This window comes from Podarcis filfolensis (genome assembly GCF_964270895.1).
Source record: "Podarcis filfolensis genome assembly, chromosome: Z".
Classification (NCBI taxonomy): domain Eukaryota; kingdom Metazoa; phylum Chordata; class Lepidosauria; order Squamata; family Lacertidae; genus Podarcis; species Podarcis filfolensis.
Genome location: NC_139617.1, coordinates 22830997 through 22849410, shown reverse-complemented (window position 1 = coordinate 22849410; position 18414 = coordinate 22830997). Strand labels below are relative to the sequence as shown.

At 41.0% G+C, this 18414-nt stretch overlaps 1 protein-coding gene across 12 annotated transcripts in view; it reads left to right on the top strand.

Moving 5' to 3' along the window:
- Window positions 1–18414, top strand: part of TENM1 (teneurin transmembrane protein 1) — a 393076-nt gene that overhangs the window by 268201 nt on the left and 106461 nt on the right. For all 12 annotated transcript variants that reach the window (XM_083595775.1, XM_083595774.1, XM_083595782.1 and 9 more), the window contains 3 exons: window positions 2450–2569; window positions 8720–8981; window positions 9637–9904. In XM_083595775.1, the coding sequence (XP_083451901.1) occupies window positions 2450–2569; window positions 8720–8981; window positions 9637–9904 (650 nt within the window). The remainder of the gene's footprint in view (window positions 1–2449; window positions 2570–8719; window positions 8982–9636; window positions 9905–18414) is intronic.

The window sequence follows — 18414 nt, the reverse complement described above, 5'->3', positions numbered from 1 at the left end:
ATGGAGTGTCTCCATCAAAAGAAGGAGGAGCAAAGGTAGGAGGAGGAGATGCTGCAGTTGAAACAACCACCACCACCCAAGGTCACAACAAAGGATTTCATGTCATTCACCCCTGGAGAGGATCCCTATGTGTCTCTTCTTACCTTTGCATGGACATTTCCTGTGACACTTGGCAAAAATCAATATCAATACTAAGCACTGGTGCAATGTATCAAGTATTCAGAGCATATCACATACATTATCTCAGTAATCCTTGATACAACCCTGTAAAGGTGACCATTGTTTTATCTCTGTATTGCAAACACTGAGCTAGGGGAGTTGACATGGCTTAGTTCATGGCTGAGAGAAAATTTTGACTGGCGCTTACTAGTCACAATATAGTCACAATATAACACCAGTGTTCAGATTGCCCTTCAGTCACTTACCTTTCATGATGGAACCCTTAGCACTTCTAAATGAGCCAAATATATTGACCTACTTAAAGCGTGAAAAGACTTGACAGTCTGATGTTCATACTGTGGCCATGGATTGAGGGAGTGCATATTAAAATAGTTTACCCATTTTTAGCCACCTATTGCTAGCAATTTGCTTGATTTGCCTTCATACATGTGACTAAAATTATTCTAGGCCTTGAGTTAATTGCCCTCCCGAGGCTGCTTAGACCAGTGTTGTCAGTAGGAAGGAAATGAATAAACCTTACTAGACCTTTTTTCCTTAATACATTTCACTGCAACATTTGATGCAATAAATTATAAATTTCTTTGAGTAAAATTGCCATTTGTCAGTTTGTCTATCAGACATACACTTCAGCAGTAAATGCCTCTTCTGTTGGTCAGAAAAGACTTCTAACATTATATGTAAGATAATGTACAAGCAATTGAAAATGCAAGACATACAGCTAGAGAAAGAAATCATTGAGCCTAAGGCTATCCATAACTACTAGCCATGATGGCTATGTTCTACCACCACTATCAGAGGCAGTATGCCAGTGAATATGAGTTACTATAAAGCATAAGTGGAGAGGCTGTAGTAGTACTCAGGTCCTGCTTGTGGGCTTCACATAGGCATCTGGTTGGCTACTAGAGCAACAGGGTGCTGGACTAGATGGGCCATTGGCTAGATTCAGCAGGCTTTTATTGTTGTTGCTGTTGGCATCTGTCTGTCTTGGGAGACAATGGAGGGTGTACTTTGAGGGGTGAAGTCAAACATTTGGAGAGTTGTAGCGCCTGCTACGGCTGTAGAGACCCATATGAGAGAGACATAGTTTGTTGCAGCTCGGGGAGATGAAGGCATCTGGTTTTGTGATGCAGATGCATCATGGTGTTTGTTCTCTCTGCGCTCTATCCAGTGGCCACCCCTCCTTTGTTCACTCTTGTTGATGAATGACCTGTCTGTCTCCAGGCACTACAGTCTTCTGCAAGGGATTCCCACATGGCAGGGTTGATGTTGCTAGCCTTCATGTCTCACTTGCAGTCATCTTTGTAACAGATATTGATCTGCCAAGGGGCCTGGTGCCTGAAGACAGCTCCCCTGTAGAACATGTCCCTGCGAATCCTGCTGTTTTGTGGACATGCCCAAACCAGTGCAGATGTCACTGAGACAGGAGTGTGAATGTGGTAGGACTGTGGTATTAGGTGAGCACATCGTTCTTTGAGACTCTGCCCTGTCATGTGATGCCCCAAATCTTCCTGACAACAGTACATGTGGAAGGTGTTGAGGCATCGCTCCTGGTGGTTGTAAGTCACTTCCATAAAGCAGCATTCTCAACACGCAAGACTTGTAGACCTTCATCTTAGGATCAGTTGTTAGCTTCGCATTCTCCCATACCATTTTGCGAGAGGGAGAGGCAAGCCATTGCCATGACTGCCTTGCCAATATGCTTATCCAGTTCAGTGTCAATGGAAAGGTTGCTGGTTATGGTGGAGTCCTCTGCAAAATCCATGCAAGGGACCCTATTTTGTTAGGGGATTGCAATGCAAGCCCCTTCCTGAATCAGGGTGGAGTTTGTATGGAATCCTGCAAAACTGGGGAGGATTAAACCTTGCTCATCAGCTGGTGAGTGGGGGGTTACCAGTAAATTATCCTTACTTTGACTGTGTGCACTGTGTGTTCCTCCTCCTGCCTCTCTAGCTCACGCTGGCAATGCCATTTCAGCCTCAGTGGCCAAGGGAATGGTGGACAATGGTAGAGCAGGATGGTTGCTGTGGACCTGTCTAGGCCTTTCCTAACAATTCCTCCACAGCTTGCCTGGACCACCCACCTCTGTCTCAATCTATGCTTTTGTCTCTTATCTCCCTCCTCCGCTTCCCTTTCCCTCAGGGTCCATCACTGCTGTGATGGTGAAGCAGTTCTCAGAGGTTTGTCATAACGCTGTACTTCACTGTACAACCTGTGCAACTATCATTGTATCTTCCTATATTTATGCTTATTTCACCCTGTCTTAATGCAGACGTGCTTGTGTTGTTCGAGGTCAGGTGGTAGCGATAGATGGAACCCCCCTGGTTGGCGTGAATGTGAGTTTCCAAAACCACAATGATTATGGATACACCATCAGTCGACAGGATGGAAGGTGAGATAGTTTGTGTCTTCTGATATTATTTTACTTCATTTTTGAGAAGCAATTGGTTAATTCAGTTGTTGAAAATAACTTGGCTGTCAACTAATTAAATAATTAAGTCTGGAGACTCATCTGTCTTTTAAACTGATAAGTTACTTGATTTTACTTTAATGCAAATTAGCATAATATACAATTTTTGGTAAATATTTTTAGTTCATTCTTCAGTCGATAAAAGACAAGTAAAGCAGCTATAACAAAAGATCAGAAATAGAGAACATTAATACAAAACAAAATAAATATATAGACATGCATGGTAAATGCAGTCTGTGGGTTGAGTAGAAAGGTGAAATTTGTACGTATTTGAATAAGGCACATTGGTAGTTTTTGTATAATTCCAAATTACCGAGTCTTGTGATGGTAGTTTTCTTGAAAATATTGATGTTGCTCTATAAGTAATAAAAAATCCCAAGGTTCTAGTCCTTATCTAAATTTCAAATTACATATAATTTTCTCCAGTACAAAATATACCATTCTGAGACATACTACATGCACTATAACAAACATAAATGAACAAAAGTCCTCGTTAGAAAATAAAATATACCTTCAATGCTTTATTTTTGCTATTGTTTTATAGGTGACTGTATGGCTTTTGTTGTATTCATTGTACCACTTTTACTTTTTTCTGATTTTACATCATGCTTTGGACTTTTACATTTTTGTAAGTCACTTGGAGATTTCTTACGTGGCAAGCAACTAATAAATTGAAATAACAGTAATTGTAATATGCCACCCCAATATCTGAGCAACAAGAGATTCTAGGAGTTTCAGACACTTACTCAGTGTTCGGCTTTGTTGGAATGAGAGACAGTGGAGCCTGTTGTATCTTTGGGATATGTGGTTTATTGACACCAATATGCAACCTGAACCTAAGGTGGAGGGGCTCACAGCATTAACAACCCAACATATATCGCTTCTCCATTAGTCACAGCTTTGGATCCAGCACAAATCAAGCAAGTCCAGCTTCTCGGCTTGTTTTTCTGATGAGTTCACGCACCACTACCTTGGTTGTTGTCCTTCTAACTACCAGACAGCCAGGAAGGAAAAAGGCCCACCCATTTGCCATATGGCGCACAGCAACTTTTTTGGTTATGCTACTCATGGTCCTTAAATGGCCAGCTAAGGCTATTGTCTTAAAATCACCTAGACAGGCTATAGTTAATCTATAAAAATGAATGTGTTGCCAGTAATGTTGTTTTTGTTTCAATCAATTCTGGTGATCAACAAAACGATTGTTTCAATGTATGGCAAAAAGATATTTCTAAATATATCTGGGGGGGGGGCAAGAATAAAATATAAATTATTGAAAGATGTAAAAGACAGAGGAGGTTTCTCCCTGCTGGGTATGAATTTATATTATGAAGCATTTTGCCCTTGATGGTTGAAGGAATGGATGACATTGGAGAATCCACATATCTTAGATTTAGAAGGTCATGGTAATATTTTTGGTTGGCACGCCTATTTGTGGTATGAAAAGGTGAAAGTACATAAAGGATTTACAAATCACATAATTAGGGAATTTTTTAATAGAGAATGGGATAAATATAAAAGTTGGTTGGAGACAAAAATACCACTTTGATTCTCACCTTTGGAAGCCATAGTGGTAATGAAAAAGAATATAATAGAAGGTTGGACAACTTATAGAAATTTATTAAAACAAGGGGGAGGAGAGTATAAATTAAAAGGATTTAAGGATTTATCAGGAAAGCTAACAACATGGATACAATATCATCATTTAAATGAAGTGTTTAAGAAATATAGGATACAAGGGTTTGGGGAACAAATATCACAATTGGAGAGAGATCTGTTGTAATGTTAAAGTGCTGTCTGAAATCTATAAGATATTATTGGCATGGGAGACAAAGGATGAGCAAGTAAAATCTTCAATGATACACTGGGCAGTAGATATTGGTTATATTGCTTGTGGAATACAGATATAAAATTTACAGCATGCTATAGTTTAAGAGAAAACTACTGTTATATAGATGGTATCAAACATTGACTAAATTGTCAAAAATGTATAAAACAAAATCAAATAAGTGTTGGAAATACAAAGAGAAAGAAGGTATTTTTTATCATATGTGGTGGTCTTGTAGTAAGATTAAAGCTTACTGAGAAATGATTATTATAAATTGAAAAATATGTTTAAAATAATATTTGTAAAAACATACACACCCAAAAGCTTTACTTTTGGGAATTATAGGGGAAGAACTACCTAAACAGTATAGAAATGTATTCATGTATGCGACAACAGTGGCAAGAATGTTATTTGCCCAGAAATGGAAAGAAGAAGTCCTAATGAAAGAATATGGATACAAAACTTGCGGAATACAGTGGTACCTCGATTTTCAAATGTAATCCATTCTGGAAATTCGTTCAAGTTCTGAAACGTTCGAAAACTGAAAGCAGAAGCCTCAAAATGGAAGCCTTAGTATGGAAAACTCAAAATGGAAACCATGTCACCTGTTCGACTTCTGAGGCGCATTCGAAAACTGAGGCATTTACTTCCGAGTTTTCAGTATTTGAGTTCCGAAATGTTCGACTACACAGGCATTCGAAAACTGAGGTACCACTGTATGCAGAAATGGAGAAACTTACCAGAAAAAATAAGAAATCAAGATGACAAACAAACTGTAAACAGATAAGGACATTGGCAGGATCATTGTGATAACCTACAGTTTCTTAAGAGCATACATTTAAAGTAGATGAATAAAAGAATAAGTTAAGTTAATTCAGAATATGCAGGAAATGTAAAAAATAAATTTAAGGAACCACAGAAAGAGGAGGAAGTCAGTCGAGTTTTGAAATGTTAGAATGATTGTAAAACTATTGAAATGTATTTAATTGAAAATCATAAATAAATAAATAAATGAAATGAAATGAAATGAAATCACCTAGACAGAGGAACTGGTTAGGCGAGCTGATTGTCATACCTTCTACCCCCACAGATACAGAAACCCAAGAATCAGAAGGGACTCAGGGCATTATTCACGCTGACACACGAACACCACAAACTCACTTAATAATAATTAATTTCCCCTTCCCTAATGCAATAGCACATCTGTGCAAAAATCAGTTGCTGCTTTTTTAAAAAAGTGCACCCTTAACACACAGTTCGTGGATTGACATTTTGATGTACTGATTAAAATAGGGCCTTATGGATTAATCAACTGAACCAGTTAAAGCTTGCAAATGCAGAAAAAGCTTATGTTCACAATTTCATGGTATGATTTCCTTTTACTGCAACAGCAGCATAAATACTTTAAAACTGTGAGTAAATAATCTATTGCAGTGTCAAGCCTTGTAAGTAACGGAGCTGATATCCATTCCATATTTTTTGTGATTTTAAAATGCCAGGGTAGCAAGTCACCTAATTATTATTTCTGATTTACCTATCTCTTGACAGAGCTGTAGCATGCAAATGTGCTCTCTCTAGTTTTGTTTCTTTCTTTCTGTGTAACATTTGGGAAATGTGATGGAATATGCATAATTAAGCCTGACTTCCTATCACAGTTTGTTACCATCAAAGGTTTCCATAAGAGATGCATCCAGTAATAGAGTGAAGTAACTATTTACACTGCCTTACGTTACATGACTATCGATGTTAAAGTCATATGATAATAAGAAACTGTATCATTTCCTCTGTCTAATACCATTTTATGCCCCATACCTCTTCTGGGATACAGAGAGCTCTTTTCTATCACAGTCTGTCAGCTCAACACACAGTGATAATAAATATGTGAAAACTCTTCATGGTATGTGATGCAGGCAGGTCAGTGGATAACCATTCCAAGTAACTTCTGCAACCAGTGTCCAGCAAACCATCTTGCACAGGTTGTTGTTGTTGTTGTTTAGTCGTTTAGTCATGTCTGACTCTTTGTGACCCCATGGACCAGAGCACGCCAGGCACTCCTGTCTTCCGCTGCGTCCCGCAGTTTAGTCAAACTCATGCTGGTAGCTTCGAGAACACATCATCCTCTGTCGTCCCCTTCTCCTTGTGCCCTCCATCTTTCCCAATATCAGGGTCTTTTCCAGGGAGTCTTCTCTTCTCATGAGGTGGCCAAAGTATTGGAGTCTCAGCTTCAGGATCTGTCCTTCCAGTGAGCACTCAGGGCTGATTTCCTTAAGAATGGAGAGGTTTTATCTTCTTGCAGTCCATGGGACTCTCAAGAGTCTCCTCCAGCACCATAATTCAAAAGCATCAATTCTTCGGCGATCAGCCTTCTTGATGGTCCAGCTCTCACTTCCATACATCACTACTGGGAAAACCATGGCTTTAACTATACGGACCTTTGTTGGCAAGGTGAGGTACTCAGCCATTAATGCAGCCAGGTCAACCTAGTAACTCCCAAAGCTGGTTGGCTTAGGATGTGGGTAAGCAACTGACTGTTTACCTGCTTCTTCACATTGTAGGATGTTGTTGTTGTTTAGTCGTTTAGTTGTGTCCGACTCTTCTTGACCCCATGGACCAGAGCACACCAGGCACTCCTGTCTTCCACTGCCTCCCGCAGTTTGGTCAGACGCATGTTTGTAGCTTCGAGAATACTGTCCAACCATCCCATCCTCTGTCGTCCCCTTCTCCTTGTGCCCTCCATCTTTCCCAGCATCAGGGTCTTTTCCAGGGAGTCTTCTCTTCTCATGAGGTGGCCAAAGTATTGGAGCCTCAGCTTCAGGATCTGTCCTTCCAGTGAGCACTCAGGGCTGATTTCCTTAAGAATGGATACGTTTGATCTTCTTGCAGTCCATGGGACTCTCAAGAGTCCCATTGTAGGATATCAGTATTGTAGGACATTGTAGGATATCAGTACTCAAACAGCCATGTTGGCAAAGAGTGAAGCGTAAGTGGCAGGTCAGCTGTTTCATCATTCATTCATTCATTCATTTATTCATTCATTTTCCCTCCCATCTGACTGGGTTGCCCCAGCCACTCTGGGCAGCTTCCAACATAACAAAAATGTTGCACACACACTCAGTCTCCAAATGGATTCTAGGCACTTAACCAGCATTCATGTTTCCTTTGGAGTGAAGTTCAGCAGAGACTGTGGTGTCTTTATGAGATATGGTTTATTTATACATATATACAACTTGAGCCTACAACGGAGGGGCTCGCAGCATTAACACCCCAAGATGGCCTTGTTTCCCCCATAGCTGCAGCCTTGGATTCAAACTGAAATCAAATATCTCTCTGGCTCTCTCTAGCTTACCTGTCTGCAGGTTTGCTTCATCTAGCTTCTAGATCACATCACTCAGCTCTCTAGCCTCCATCCTTCTAACTGCCCGCATGTTGATGGAGGGTTCCCCACCCAACTGCCATCTTGCACAGAGCCCCTTCCTTTGTTCCACTTTATGGTCCATCACCCAGGCTGTCACCTCATCAGGAAGCTAGCATGGCTGTTCTAAGAATTTGAAGGGGGCCCAGGCATTCAACCTACCTCCCACAAAAAGCTTAATACAGTGGATGCTCGGGTTGCGAACATGATTCGTGCAGGAGGCACGTTCACAACCTGCAGCATTTGCAACCCGTGATCCACGCATCTGCACACGCGATTTGGTGCTTCTGCGCATGCGCAAAGCACGATTTAGCACTTATGCGCAAGTGCCAAAACTCGGAAGTAACCGTTCCAGTACTTCTGGGTTCAGTGCAGTGTGTAACCCAAAATCACGCAACCCGAAGCATCTGTAACCTGAGGTATGATTGTAACAATAGTAAGGGTTTGAACAACAGACGCATTGCAATGCTGTTTTGACTCTTCAGGTTTTTTTCACATTGCATTTGTGCTTCGTTAATGAATTTTAATTTGTTTTTATTTCTTGTAAGCTGCACTAAGAGCTTCAGTATAACGTGGCTTTTTAATGTAGTATAATAAAATAACTAAATGCATACATACACTTAGGCAGTAGTATGAGAGCAGCAGCTGTATCACTTGATGGTTCAAAATTTAAAAAGATTGGTAATATTAATATGCCCACTTTGCCCTATGAAGAGTGGTTAACACAGAAAGTGCTTAACCCAAATGTTGGAAAGATGGATTTTCAAAAGGGTATTGTTGAAGCTATATTGGACTAGAATCAGATTTTTAAAATAGGCTTCTTTTGTCTTTTCAGTTTTGACCTAGTGGCTGTTGGGGGCATCTCAGTCACCTTGGTCTTTGAGAGATCTCCTTTTCTTTCTGTGAAAAGGACACTTTGGTTGTCCTGGAATCGGTTTATTGTGATAGACAAAGTAGTCATGCAAAGAGCAGAAGTGGACCCACCATCCTGTGACATCAGTAACTTTGTGAGCCCCAATCCCATTGTCCTCCCTTTTCCTCTCACATCGTTTGGAGGATCGTGTCCAGAAAGGGGGACAATTATACCAGAACTACAGGTAAGAACAAATGCTGATGGTGTAATATCACTGCTGGAATGACAATAAATAGTTGGTTATCTATTAGGATGGGGACCCCTGTTTGTGTTAAAGCATGGATAATTTAATTGCCCTTCAGCTATGTTAGATTTTATTTGCTAAAATAAAGAACTGATTATTTTGCTTTTTTATGTAAGTCAGTGGTTCCCAACTTTTTCAGTTCTGAGAAACTGACCTAAATGGCAGTCACAAAATAACATAACACTAAATTAAATTAAAATATGCCATTATTATTCCCCTGTTGCTGGTGAGTAAGTGTGGATTATGCCAGCCTAGCATAACCCAGTATTGTTATACCCATTTTCCTGAGGGTGAGCAACCAGAGTAGTGTATGACAACCCTCGAGTGTGTAGTCCAGTCTTGCTATCCTGTGTATTGGATTTTTAGGGAAATGATGAGGGTTAAGGAGAAAAGCTTGTGGAGCTGATTATTGCAGCAGTGCAATTAATTAAGGAGTGAAGGGAGCTACAGAAAGAATTGATGGTTTCATTTGTGAATGGAAGCATAGGAACTGCAGATCCACACATTGGGAAACAACAGAAGGATGATTTCAAGTTTCTTAGAGTTTTCTCTGATGTGATTTTCTGTGACATTAACACACCCAACTGTTTTTCAGGTGGTCCAGGAGGAAATCCCCATCCCTTCCAGCTTTACAAAGCTCAGCTACCTGAGCAGCCGAACTTCAGGATACAAAACCTTGCTACGCATTGTGATGACACATTCTACCATCCCTCCCGGAATGACAAAAGTGCATCTTACTGTTACAATTGAAGGGCGGCTGGCTCAGAAATGGTTCCCTGCTGTCACCAACTTGGTCTATACCTTTGCTTGGAATAAGACAGATATCTACGGCCAAAAAGTCTCTGGCTTGGCAGAAGCAATGGGTATGCCTTTTAACAACAATGACAATTAATTAACTATTGATTTATTGCATGGGCATCAGCCATTTTATTTATTATGTATGAATTCCAAGAAGCCTTTTAAATGATCATCTTTCCCTGGCTGCATCTGCAACAGAAATGTTCTTAAGTTTTTATGTTTTAGATATTATTATTATTATTATTAACCTTAAAATGCATTCCTCTAAGGAACTCAAGGCAGTGTATATGGTTCTTTTGCCCATCCATTTTATCCTCACAACAATCCTGTGCGGTAGGGTTAGGCTGAGAGATAATGACTGGCTCATAGACATCCAATGTGCTTCAAGTCTCAGCAGTAGTCATTTAAAAATGTTGCTACTTAATCCAAATCAAATGGTGTGTGTCTGTTTTCCTGTTCTTGTGAGCAGATGCACAATTAAAGATGTATATTTCCTGGTCAGTTTCAGCAACACACCTTCTAAAAGCAAATTCAGGTGGTTTGTGAGTGCCTTGAATATTGGAGCCAAAATACGACCACTGAACATGAGAGAGGGAGGTCTTGGCATTATTACGAGAACCCTGAAGTTTGCAGACGTACAAACATAGTTGTTGAAAATAACTAACAAGACAAGCTGACCCCTCCAAACAACCTTGTAAGGACTGAGCATGTTCAAGTGCCAGGCCATGTGGAACGTCAAGGGAATGGCTGTAACTCATTCATAGTGCATCTGCTTTGTGTCTCCCAGGTACAATCCTTGGCATCTCCACCTAGGCCTGGGAATATCCCCTCTCTGATACTACATGGAACAAAACCTATGTTCCCAATGTCATTCTGAAAATAAAACGGAAAGCTCAGTGTGTGGGCGGAGTAAAATGCAGGTTACACAATCCTCAAGGAGAATATGGTTGTCTGGCAGGAACCATGGACAGGGGACTTCTGGTCTGCAAGCCTTAATTATGCCTGTCATAATTAGGTTGTTCCATCCAAATTACACCCACCTGCCTTACACATATGATGTCTGGTGAGAGGAGGGAAAGGTGGGGCTTGGATGAAAGGGCTTTGCAGGCACCACCGCTGCCTGCAAGACCCTTGCATAAGGCTTTTCGAGAGTAGATAATCAGCGGATGAAAAGTAGTTGGGAAGTGCTAAGGACAGAACTTTGTGAGCACTGACGATCAGTTAGTTGTTGGTGCTTCACAGACTGTTTTGCTTGCATGATTTGATGTCAAACCAGCAGGTCACCTGTTCTCAATTGTGACATTAGGAAATTGACTGGTAGGCACTGGTAGTCTCAAATTGAGACTGCAAGGTGGGAGGCGGAATCAGAGAATTGTAGAGTTGGAAGGAGCTTTCACTGCCACATCCATTCCCTGACGCTTGTGCTAGATACACCTCAACATTTTGTTGCAGGTCCTTGTTTTCTCTAATAGCAAACTCAAGAGCATTAAGCACCTAGCCATCGGGAAAGAAAACAGAGCCATCCAAAACAAGCAGTGGTTTCTGCATCCTTGAGGACCTCCAAATTATGCAGAGATTTATAGGGTTGTAATTTTGTTTTAAAGGTTTTTTAAATGGCCTGGCAAAGATCTTTGAGTTTCCAGCCTTACAAAATGCTAACAGTAGTTGAGCTTAGAGAAAATAGGGTCTAATGGGATGTGATGATGTCATGAAAGCCTATTAGAACTGGCTACATGGTGCCCATCAGTGAGCACAAAGGAAGCACAAATTACTCTCACTCTTAAGCATTGACACAGTTGTAATTTTGCCAAAATGTGCACTGGTGTGCGCATTACATGATTCCCATTGAGAACGATATAATGTGCATAGAAAATATATCTATTTGTATGCACATTATGAATCACATCCTGGCCAACGCTTCCTGTTTTCCTGCACTGCAAGTATGTCTGTTTGTGCCCTTTGGGAAACCTTTGGAAAGGGGGGGGGAGCTTGGTTCCGTTTGTTTTCTGGTTTATGAGGAAAAATCTCTGGCTGCCTAAATATAAAGGGAAGACAGGACACCAGGGAGGATGGAAGCCCTGTACTTCACCATTCTATCTTAATTCCTGCCAAGAGGAGTCATTCCTCATCCTGTCCTGGCTTGAGTGACCATCCCCTCTTGCTTTAGAGCGGGGATGTGGAACCTCATGCCCTCCTCGCCTTTGGCCCTTCTTGCCTTTCGTTCTGGCCCTTGGAATTCTTCCCAAACTGCACACCCTGCTGACCCTGTTTCACACACTGTGTGGTTTTGTCTGGTTGGGATGTGTTCTCGAGGTCTGACAAGGCCTCTTGCTTGACTGAACAGAGGATAGAGAGGGGTGTGTTGAACAGGTGAGTAGAAAGCAACCTATTGTACATTGGCAAAGTTTGCATTCCTTGTACAATACTAGTGCCTGGATGGAGACTAGAGAGGAGCAAGGATGAGTAAACATTACATCAGTTGCCCCACACTTTTTGTCTCTGGCTCTAACCACCACTGTCATGTGGCCCTCAGAAAGTTGCCCAGAAGGGCATGTCAATAAATTAAGCCTTTAGTGCCAAGGGCCTAGTCCTGTGGAACACCCTGCCAGTGGAGATTTAGCAGGCACCTTCTGTGACAACTTATAAATGCTTTCTGAAAACTTTTCTATTCTGTCAGGCAATAAAGAGTACACCCGACATAGTAGTAGTTTACTGATGCTTTTTAATTTCTTTTTACTTTTAACTTGTTTTAAAGTCTTTATTATTTTATTGTTTGATTTTATGTTTTTTATATTGTTGTAAAGTGCTGTGATATATCTTTATGGTACAGTGGTATATAATACAGTGGTACCTCGGGTTAAGAACTTAATTCGTTCTGGAGGTCTGTTCTTAACCTGAAACTGTTCTTAACCTGAAGCACCACTTTAGCTAATGGGGCCTCCTGCTGCCACTGCGCCGCCGCTGCACAATTTCTGTTCTCATCCTGAAGCAAAGTTCTTAACCCGAGGTACTATTTCTGGGTTAGCGGAGTCTGTAACCTGAAGCGTATGTAACCTGAAGCGTATGTAACCAGAGGTACCACTGTACATATTTTTATAAATAAATAAAATGTGGCCCTTGGGCTGAAAAATATTCTCCACCGTACGACATATTTAGAGTTCTTACCCTGCTAAGGTTCAATCTGGTACCATCATTTATTTTGGAAAGTAGATTGGAGCATCTTCCATTTGATGACTGTCATGTATGTCTGTGGCATGGTAAAATTTGTGTACATTTTCCTACCTTTTCTTTAAAGTACCTCATTCATATATTTGTCAGGCGTATTTGTTTCCCAAAAGCATCATGAGTTTGCAAGGTATTGTTTTTGTTTGTTATTATGGTACAGATTTTTGTGCTTCGATGTTGCAAACTGCCCTGTGATCTTCGGATGAAGGACAGTATAAAAATTTAATAAATAATAACAATAACAATCCCTGCTTCATGACAAAAAGTCAGGTTCTATAGGATATCCATCGTATACCCATCTGCCTTTCACAGCACTTCTGAAAAAGTCCAGGGTATTATCTTCCCTACCCCCATAATTGACACCTCATCATACTTAATCATTCTCTTTTTTATTATTCAAAGAAAGATTCATCATTAAGTTCCAGTAAAACTGATGAGTTGTGTGCAATAATTATACCATGATGCCAATATAATAGCAAATGGCATTGGAGCAGATTGAAATAGCAAATTTCATACAAAACACCCCCCCCCCACTCAAGTGCAATGGAGAAATCTTGACATCTTTTTTTTTTGTGCCTTCCAGCAAGATATATTCTTTCAAAGTGATGGATTAGAGAGAGCAAGGTGAGAGGGCAGAGGGGATAGTGGCTCCCTGAAATAAATGAAACAAGAGGTCTGCTTGCCCCAGGTATGATGGAGTGAGCCTGTGCATCCATTCCTATGCCCAACAGACAGCAGTTGTGACAGTGCTGCCCGTGGAAGCAGCATTTTTGCAGCACTGATGAATCACTGGAGGGACAGCAGGGTGAGCATCTGGGCTCAGACCAGGCATACCCTCCTGCCATCTCTCAGAGCAGTGTCACAAGAACATTGTCCCTAGGAAACAGCACTCTGCTGTGACAATTTCAGGGCTGATAGAAATCAATGTGGGGGGGGGGAGCCAAGCTCAGTGGCATACAGCACCTGTTTGGCATGCAAAAAGACCCAGATTTTATCATTGGCATATCTAGTTTAAAAGATTTCTGTTTTTCATTTTGTTTTCTTCCAGATTTCTGTTTAAGACCCTGGAAAGCCACTGCTTTCATTGATTATTGCAATGTACACTATGTGGTGCTGCCCTTGAAGACGACCCAGAAACCTTAATTGGTCCAAAATGCAGCAGCTACCAGATTTCTGCCTGGAGTTTCTTTTAGATCTCGTATAACCCCTGTTTTAAAACAGCTGCAACACTTGCCAATTCTTTTCCAAGCCTGCTGTCTCAAGTGGTGTCTGTGATCTAATTATTGATAAAGTACAGGTGAAATAAGAAATACCTGTTTTAAAAGCAAGTATATCTAAAATAATTTTAGTGGCATAGGTATAACCTGGTATCTACAAGGGAGACCATCTTTCATTAAAAAGAAATGAAATGAGCTTTGCTGCAACATCAGACAAAATACTGTCTGGTCCAGTGTCCTCTGCCCCACAGTGGCCAGATGCTTATGGGAAACCCACAAAAAGGGCATGGGGGCAATAGCCCTTTCCTCCAGTTGCTCCCCAGCAACCATTTTCAGAGGCAAGCCTCAGAGTCGACTATTAGCATAATTTCTAACATTTAATATAGCCCAAAAGACATTATGCAGAAATGCAATATTCAAGTACCTGAAAACTTCCCATACAGACTCTCTCAGGTGCTAAGATCAGCGGAGGGGGATCTCTCGATTGCTATATCATCCTCAGAAGCTTATGGGGGCTGGTCTGGGAGAGGGAACTTTCTCTTTGGCGGCTCCTAAGTTGTGGCACCTTGTATCACCTTTGGTGAATGCTGAAGATGCACCATTTTACCCTGACTTTTGACACTTGAGTTGTATATTTTTCAAACCCACCTTAATTTTGGTGATAGTTTTACGCTGTTTTTAGTATTTTGTTTTAGAGTTGTAATCCACCCTGAGACCTTAGGGCAAAGAGCAGGTTAATAATAGTAATAACAGGAAGAAGAAGAAGGAGGAGGAGGAGGAGGAGGAGACTGACCCATTAAGGCATTTTCTCATCTTTCATAAATCTAGTTGATTTCAGCATTTTTATTCCTTCCTAGATATGCAATACAATTTTTCTTTTCTTTTTCACCATCTCATGAGTTATAGCTTTCACGTACATGCCCCTGAAAGAAGCAGAGTGCTTATTTGCAACCTGAGTGGTTCCCTCCAGGAGCAGAGAGCAATTATGTCCTTTCATTTTCAGGAATGTGTTCTTCCTTGCACATGTGCTCCTGAATCTCTGCAGGTGCCACATTAACAGCAGATACGCAGTGGTAGTCTTGGGATCTGCGATTATTTCGGCTCCAGCAGCAGCAATTTACTCTGCATTTCTTCATGATAATGGCATAGGAAAGAATTCTGGCAAGCCGAAAGCGACTTTCTGTTACTAAGACAAGTTTTGTGGTTTCTGTTGCTCCTATTCACTGATGAGGTTTTCAGAAGAGTTGCCCGCTCCCCCCCCCCCCCGTAAGGTGGAGTGGATTTTCCCATTGCTTCCAAAGGATGTTATAAATACTGATGCCATTGTATTAGCTGCTAACTACCGCAGCCTCGATTTTCCTGGTCATTAAGAAATAGTCACACACGAGATATGCTTATTAAGCTTTTTTAAGCTCAGTGGATGTAAAACAAACTGCTTGTGCTGTTTATATAGGGGGTGTTATTGGGTTGCTGTTTTTATTTTGTGGTTTTATATTTTGATTTTATTCTGTGAACCGCCCTGAGACCTCCAAGTATAGGGTGGTATATAAATTCTAATAATAATAATAATAATAATAATAATAATAATAATAATAATATAAGCATAATACATGCTTTCCCCCACTGCACCTTTGCTGTTGATACATATTTGCTGATGTACTTCTAGAAAACCTGGATATAATTTATAGCAATGGTCTTTAGAATTCTGCTCTTTGTCTACAGAAAAGCCTATACAGTGGTACCTCGGTTTTCGAGCATCTCAGAAGCCGAACACCAAAAACCCAGAAGTAAATGCTTCCATTTTCGAATGTACCTCAGAAGTCAAATGGCTTCCATTGCATGTTTTTCCATTTTCTCCATTGAACTTGCAGCCAGCCCTTTGTGTCTCGGTTTTCAAACGCCTTGGAAGTTGAATGGTCTTCTGGAACGGATTGCGTTTGAGAACCGAGGTACCACTGTATTTCATTGGTGGGTGGGCATGACCCATGGAGATGGAAGTTCACTATTGGCTGTAGATTTTGAAGGGTGCTTGATCAAGACACACACACCCATCCCAGAGCCCCTTCCCTCTGTCGGTCTACCTCAAGGATGAATTACCTCAGGTCCTTCAGGCCTGTCTGTCAGACCCTTGGAACTGTCTCCAGACCACATACCCCGCAGTGACATCTTCCTGGAAAGTTTTTTGCCTGCCTAGAATATAACCTTGACCTCTGATTATTTCCTCTTGCTTATTTGGATGGAGGAGAGGAGTGGGTGAATGTGTGTAGAAACTACCCTATTGTACAATTAATGTTTGTTGCCCCATTAGCTTTTGCCTCTGTCCCCACCCACTGCTGGCATGTGCCCCTGGAAGTGAGTGTGGCCTATAGGCTAGAAAATATTCCCCATCCTCAGTCTGCCTCCCTATTCCCATTAGAGCTTAACTATATGTGCAAATTACTGTATATTATGCTCAAGAACCACAGCATAAATGTTACCCCAACTGAACCTGAATCACATGCCTGTCGTTTTCTAATTTATGTTGTGCATAAATGTACTTATAGAAAAGTCAACTGATCTAATTTTTTTGTACAGTATATGCATAATATTTGTACATCTGCTCCTCCTCCTCTACCACATCATTGCTACCGCCTACTTATGCCTGCTAGGCAGAGAGCCCATCAGCAAGCAGGCGGTGGTGGCATCAGCTGCTCCTTCTCCTCCTCCACCACCACCATGGCATGAGCCAGAGTGAGAGGTGGATGAACAAGCAGGGTGCAATATGAAGAGGAGCAGGGTCAAGGGGACTCATCTTAGCAGGTGCATTGCAGTTGCCCACCCATGGCGACCTTTGATTAAGATTTCGGGATTGCTTTGAGGGAGGGATAGGAGGGAGTTGCTCCATTGTGGAGAACAGAAGTGGTGGCTGTTACCCAGAGCAGACAATGAGCGGACAATCCATTCTAGTTTTGTTTTGCTCAGTTCTACAAGGGCAGCAATGAGACACAGGCCACCATCACACAAATTCTTAGACTACCCTCTGCAAGTGGAATAGGGACTTTCCTAATAACAGTCAGCAACCTTAACGAACTACAGCTCCCAGAATGCTTTGGAGGAAGAGCCATCGATGTCTAAGGTGCTATCATAGCTCTTTAAATGTATAGTGTGAGTGTCACCTAAGGAAAAGGAAGCTAACAGGTGTAATAGGACTGCCTGGTTCATGGCTGTTGCTTTTAGTTCACTGTCAACAGCAGAATAAACCTGTGCTTGAACTTTGTCTCAGTGTCAGTCTCTTATCCTCCATTCCTGCTGCAGCCAGGCATTCTCAAACAGAAGGAAGGGTGACCATTGCTTATATTTTTGAAGATTGGAGGTGCCAAAAGGCCTCTAGTTGTCACAGTTTCATTAATTAGTAAATCTAGTAAATTAGTAAATCTAGTCCAGGTAATCATGTCATCAAGACCCTCCTAAGGTCCTGTTTTTTACAAATAGCAGATGAGATGGAACTCTCCAGTATCTGGACTGCACTGCTTTCAACTGTAGGTCAGGGGGGCATGTGTATGTATGTATGTATGTATGTATGTATGTATGTATGTATTTTTATTTTTTTAGGTTCCAAAATGCTTAGAAAAAAAAGAATCTCCACACAGTATAGAGATTCAGTTATATATCAAAAATTATATTGACAAAAATACAAAAAGCAATTGAATACATAAATACATAAAACCATAAGCAAAAGCAAAGATAAAACCAATAGCTCATTTAAAACAAATGTAATTATACAATGTGTCTGAATAGGGCTGCTGAAACAGAAATGTTTATGTAGGCAGCTAAAACAATATAGTGAAGGTGCCAGCGTAATGTCAATAGGCAAGGAGTTCCAGAGCACAGGTAACACCACATTAAAGGAATGACTTTCAAAGGCAGGATGAACATTGCGTGGCACTTGTAAAAGTACAAGTTCCACAGATCAGAGTGACTGAATGTGCATGTGTGGGATGGGGCAATCCCTTAAGTAATATGGTTCCAAGCCAGCCAAGGCTTTGTATAACGGAATTCTCTACATAAAAAATAAATAAACCCTTGCACATGGAAAAGTAGATGGCAGGAAAAGGCCCTGTTCAGCTAGTAATCCAAATGCAAGACTGGTTGTT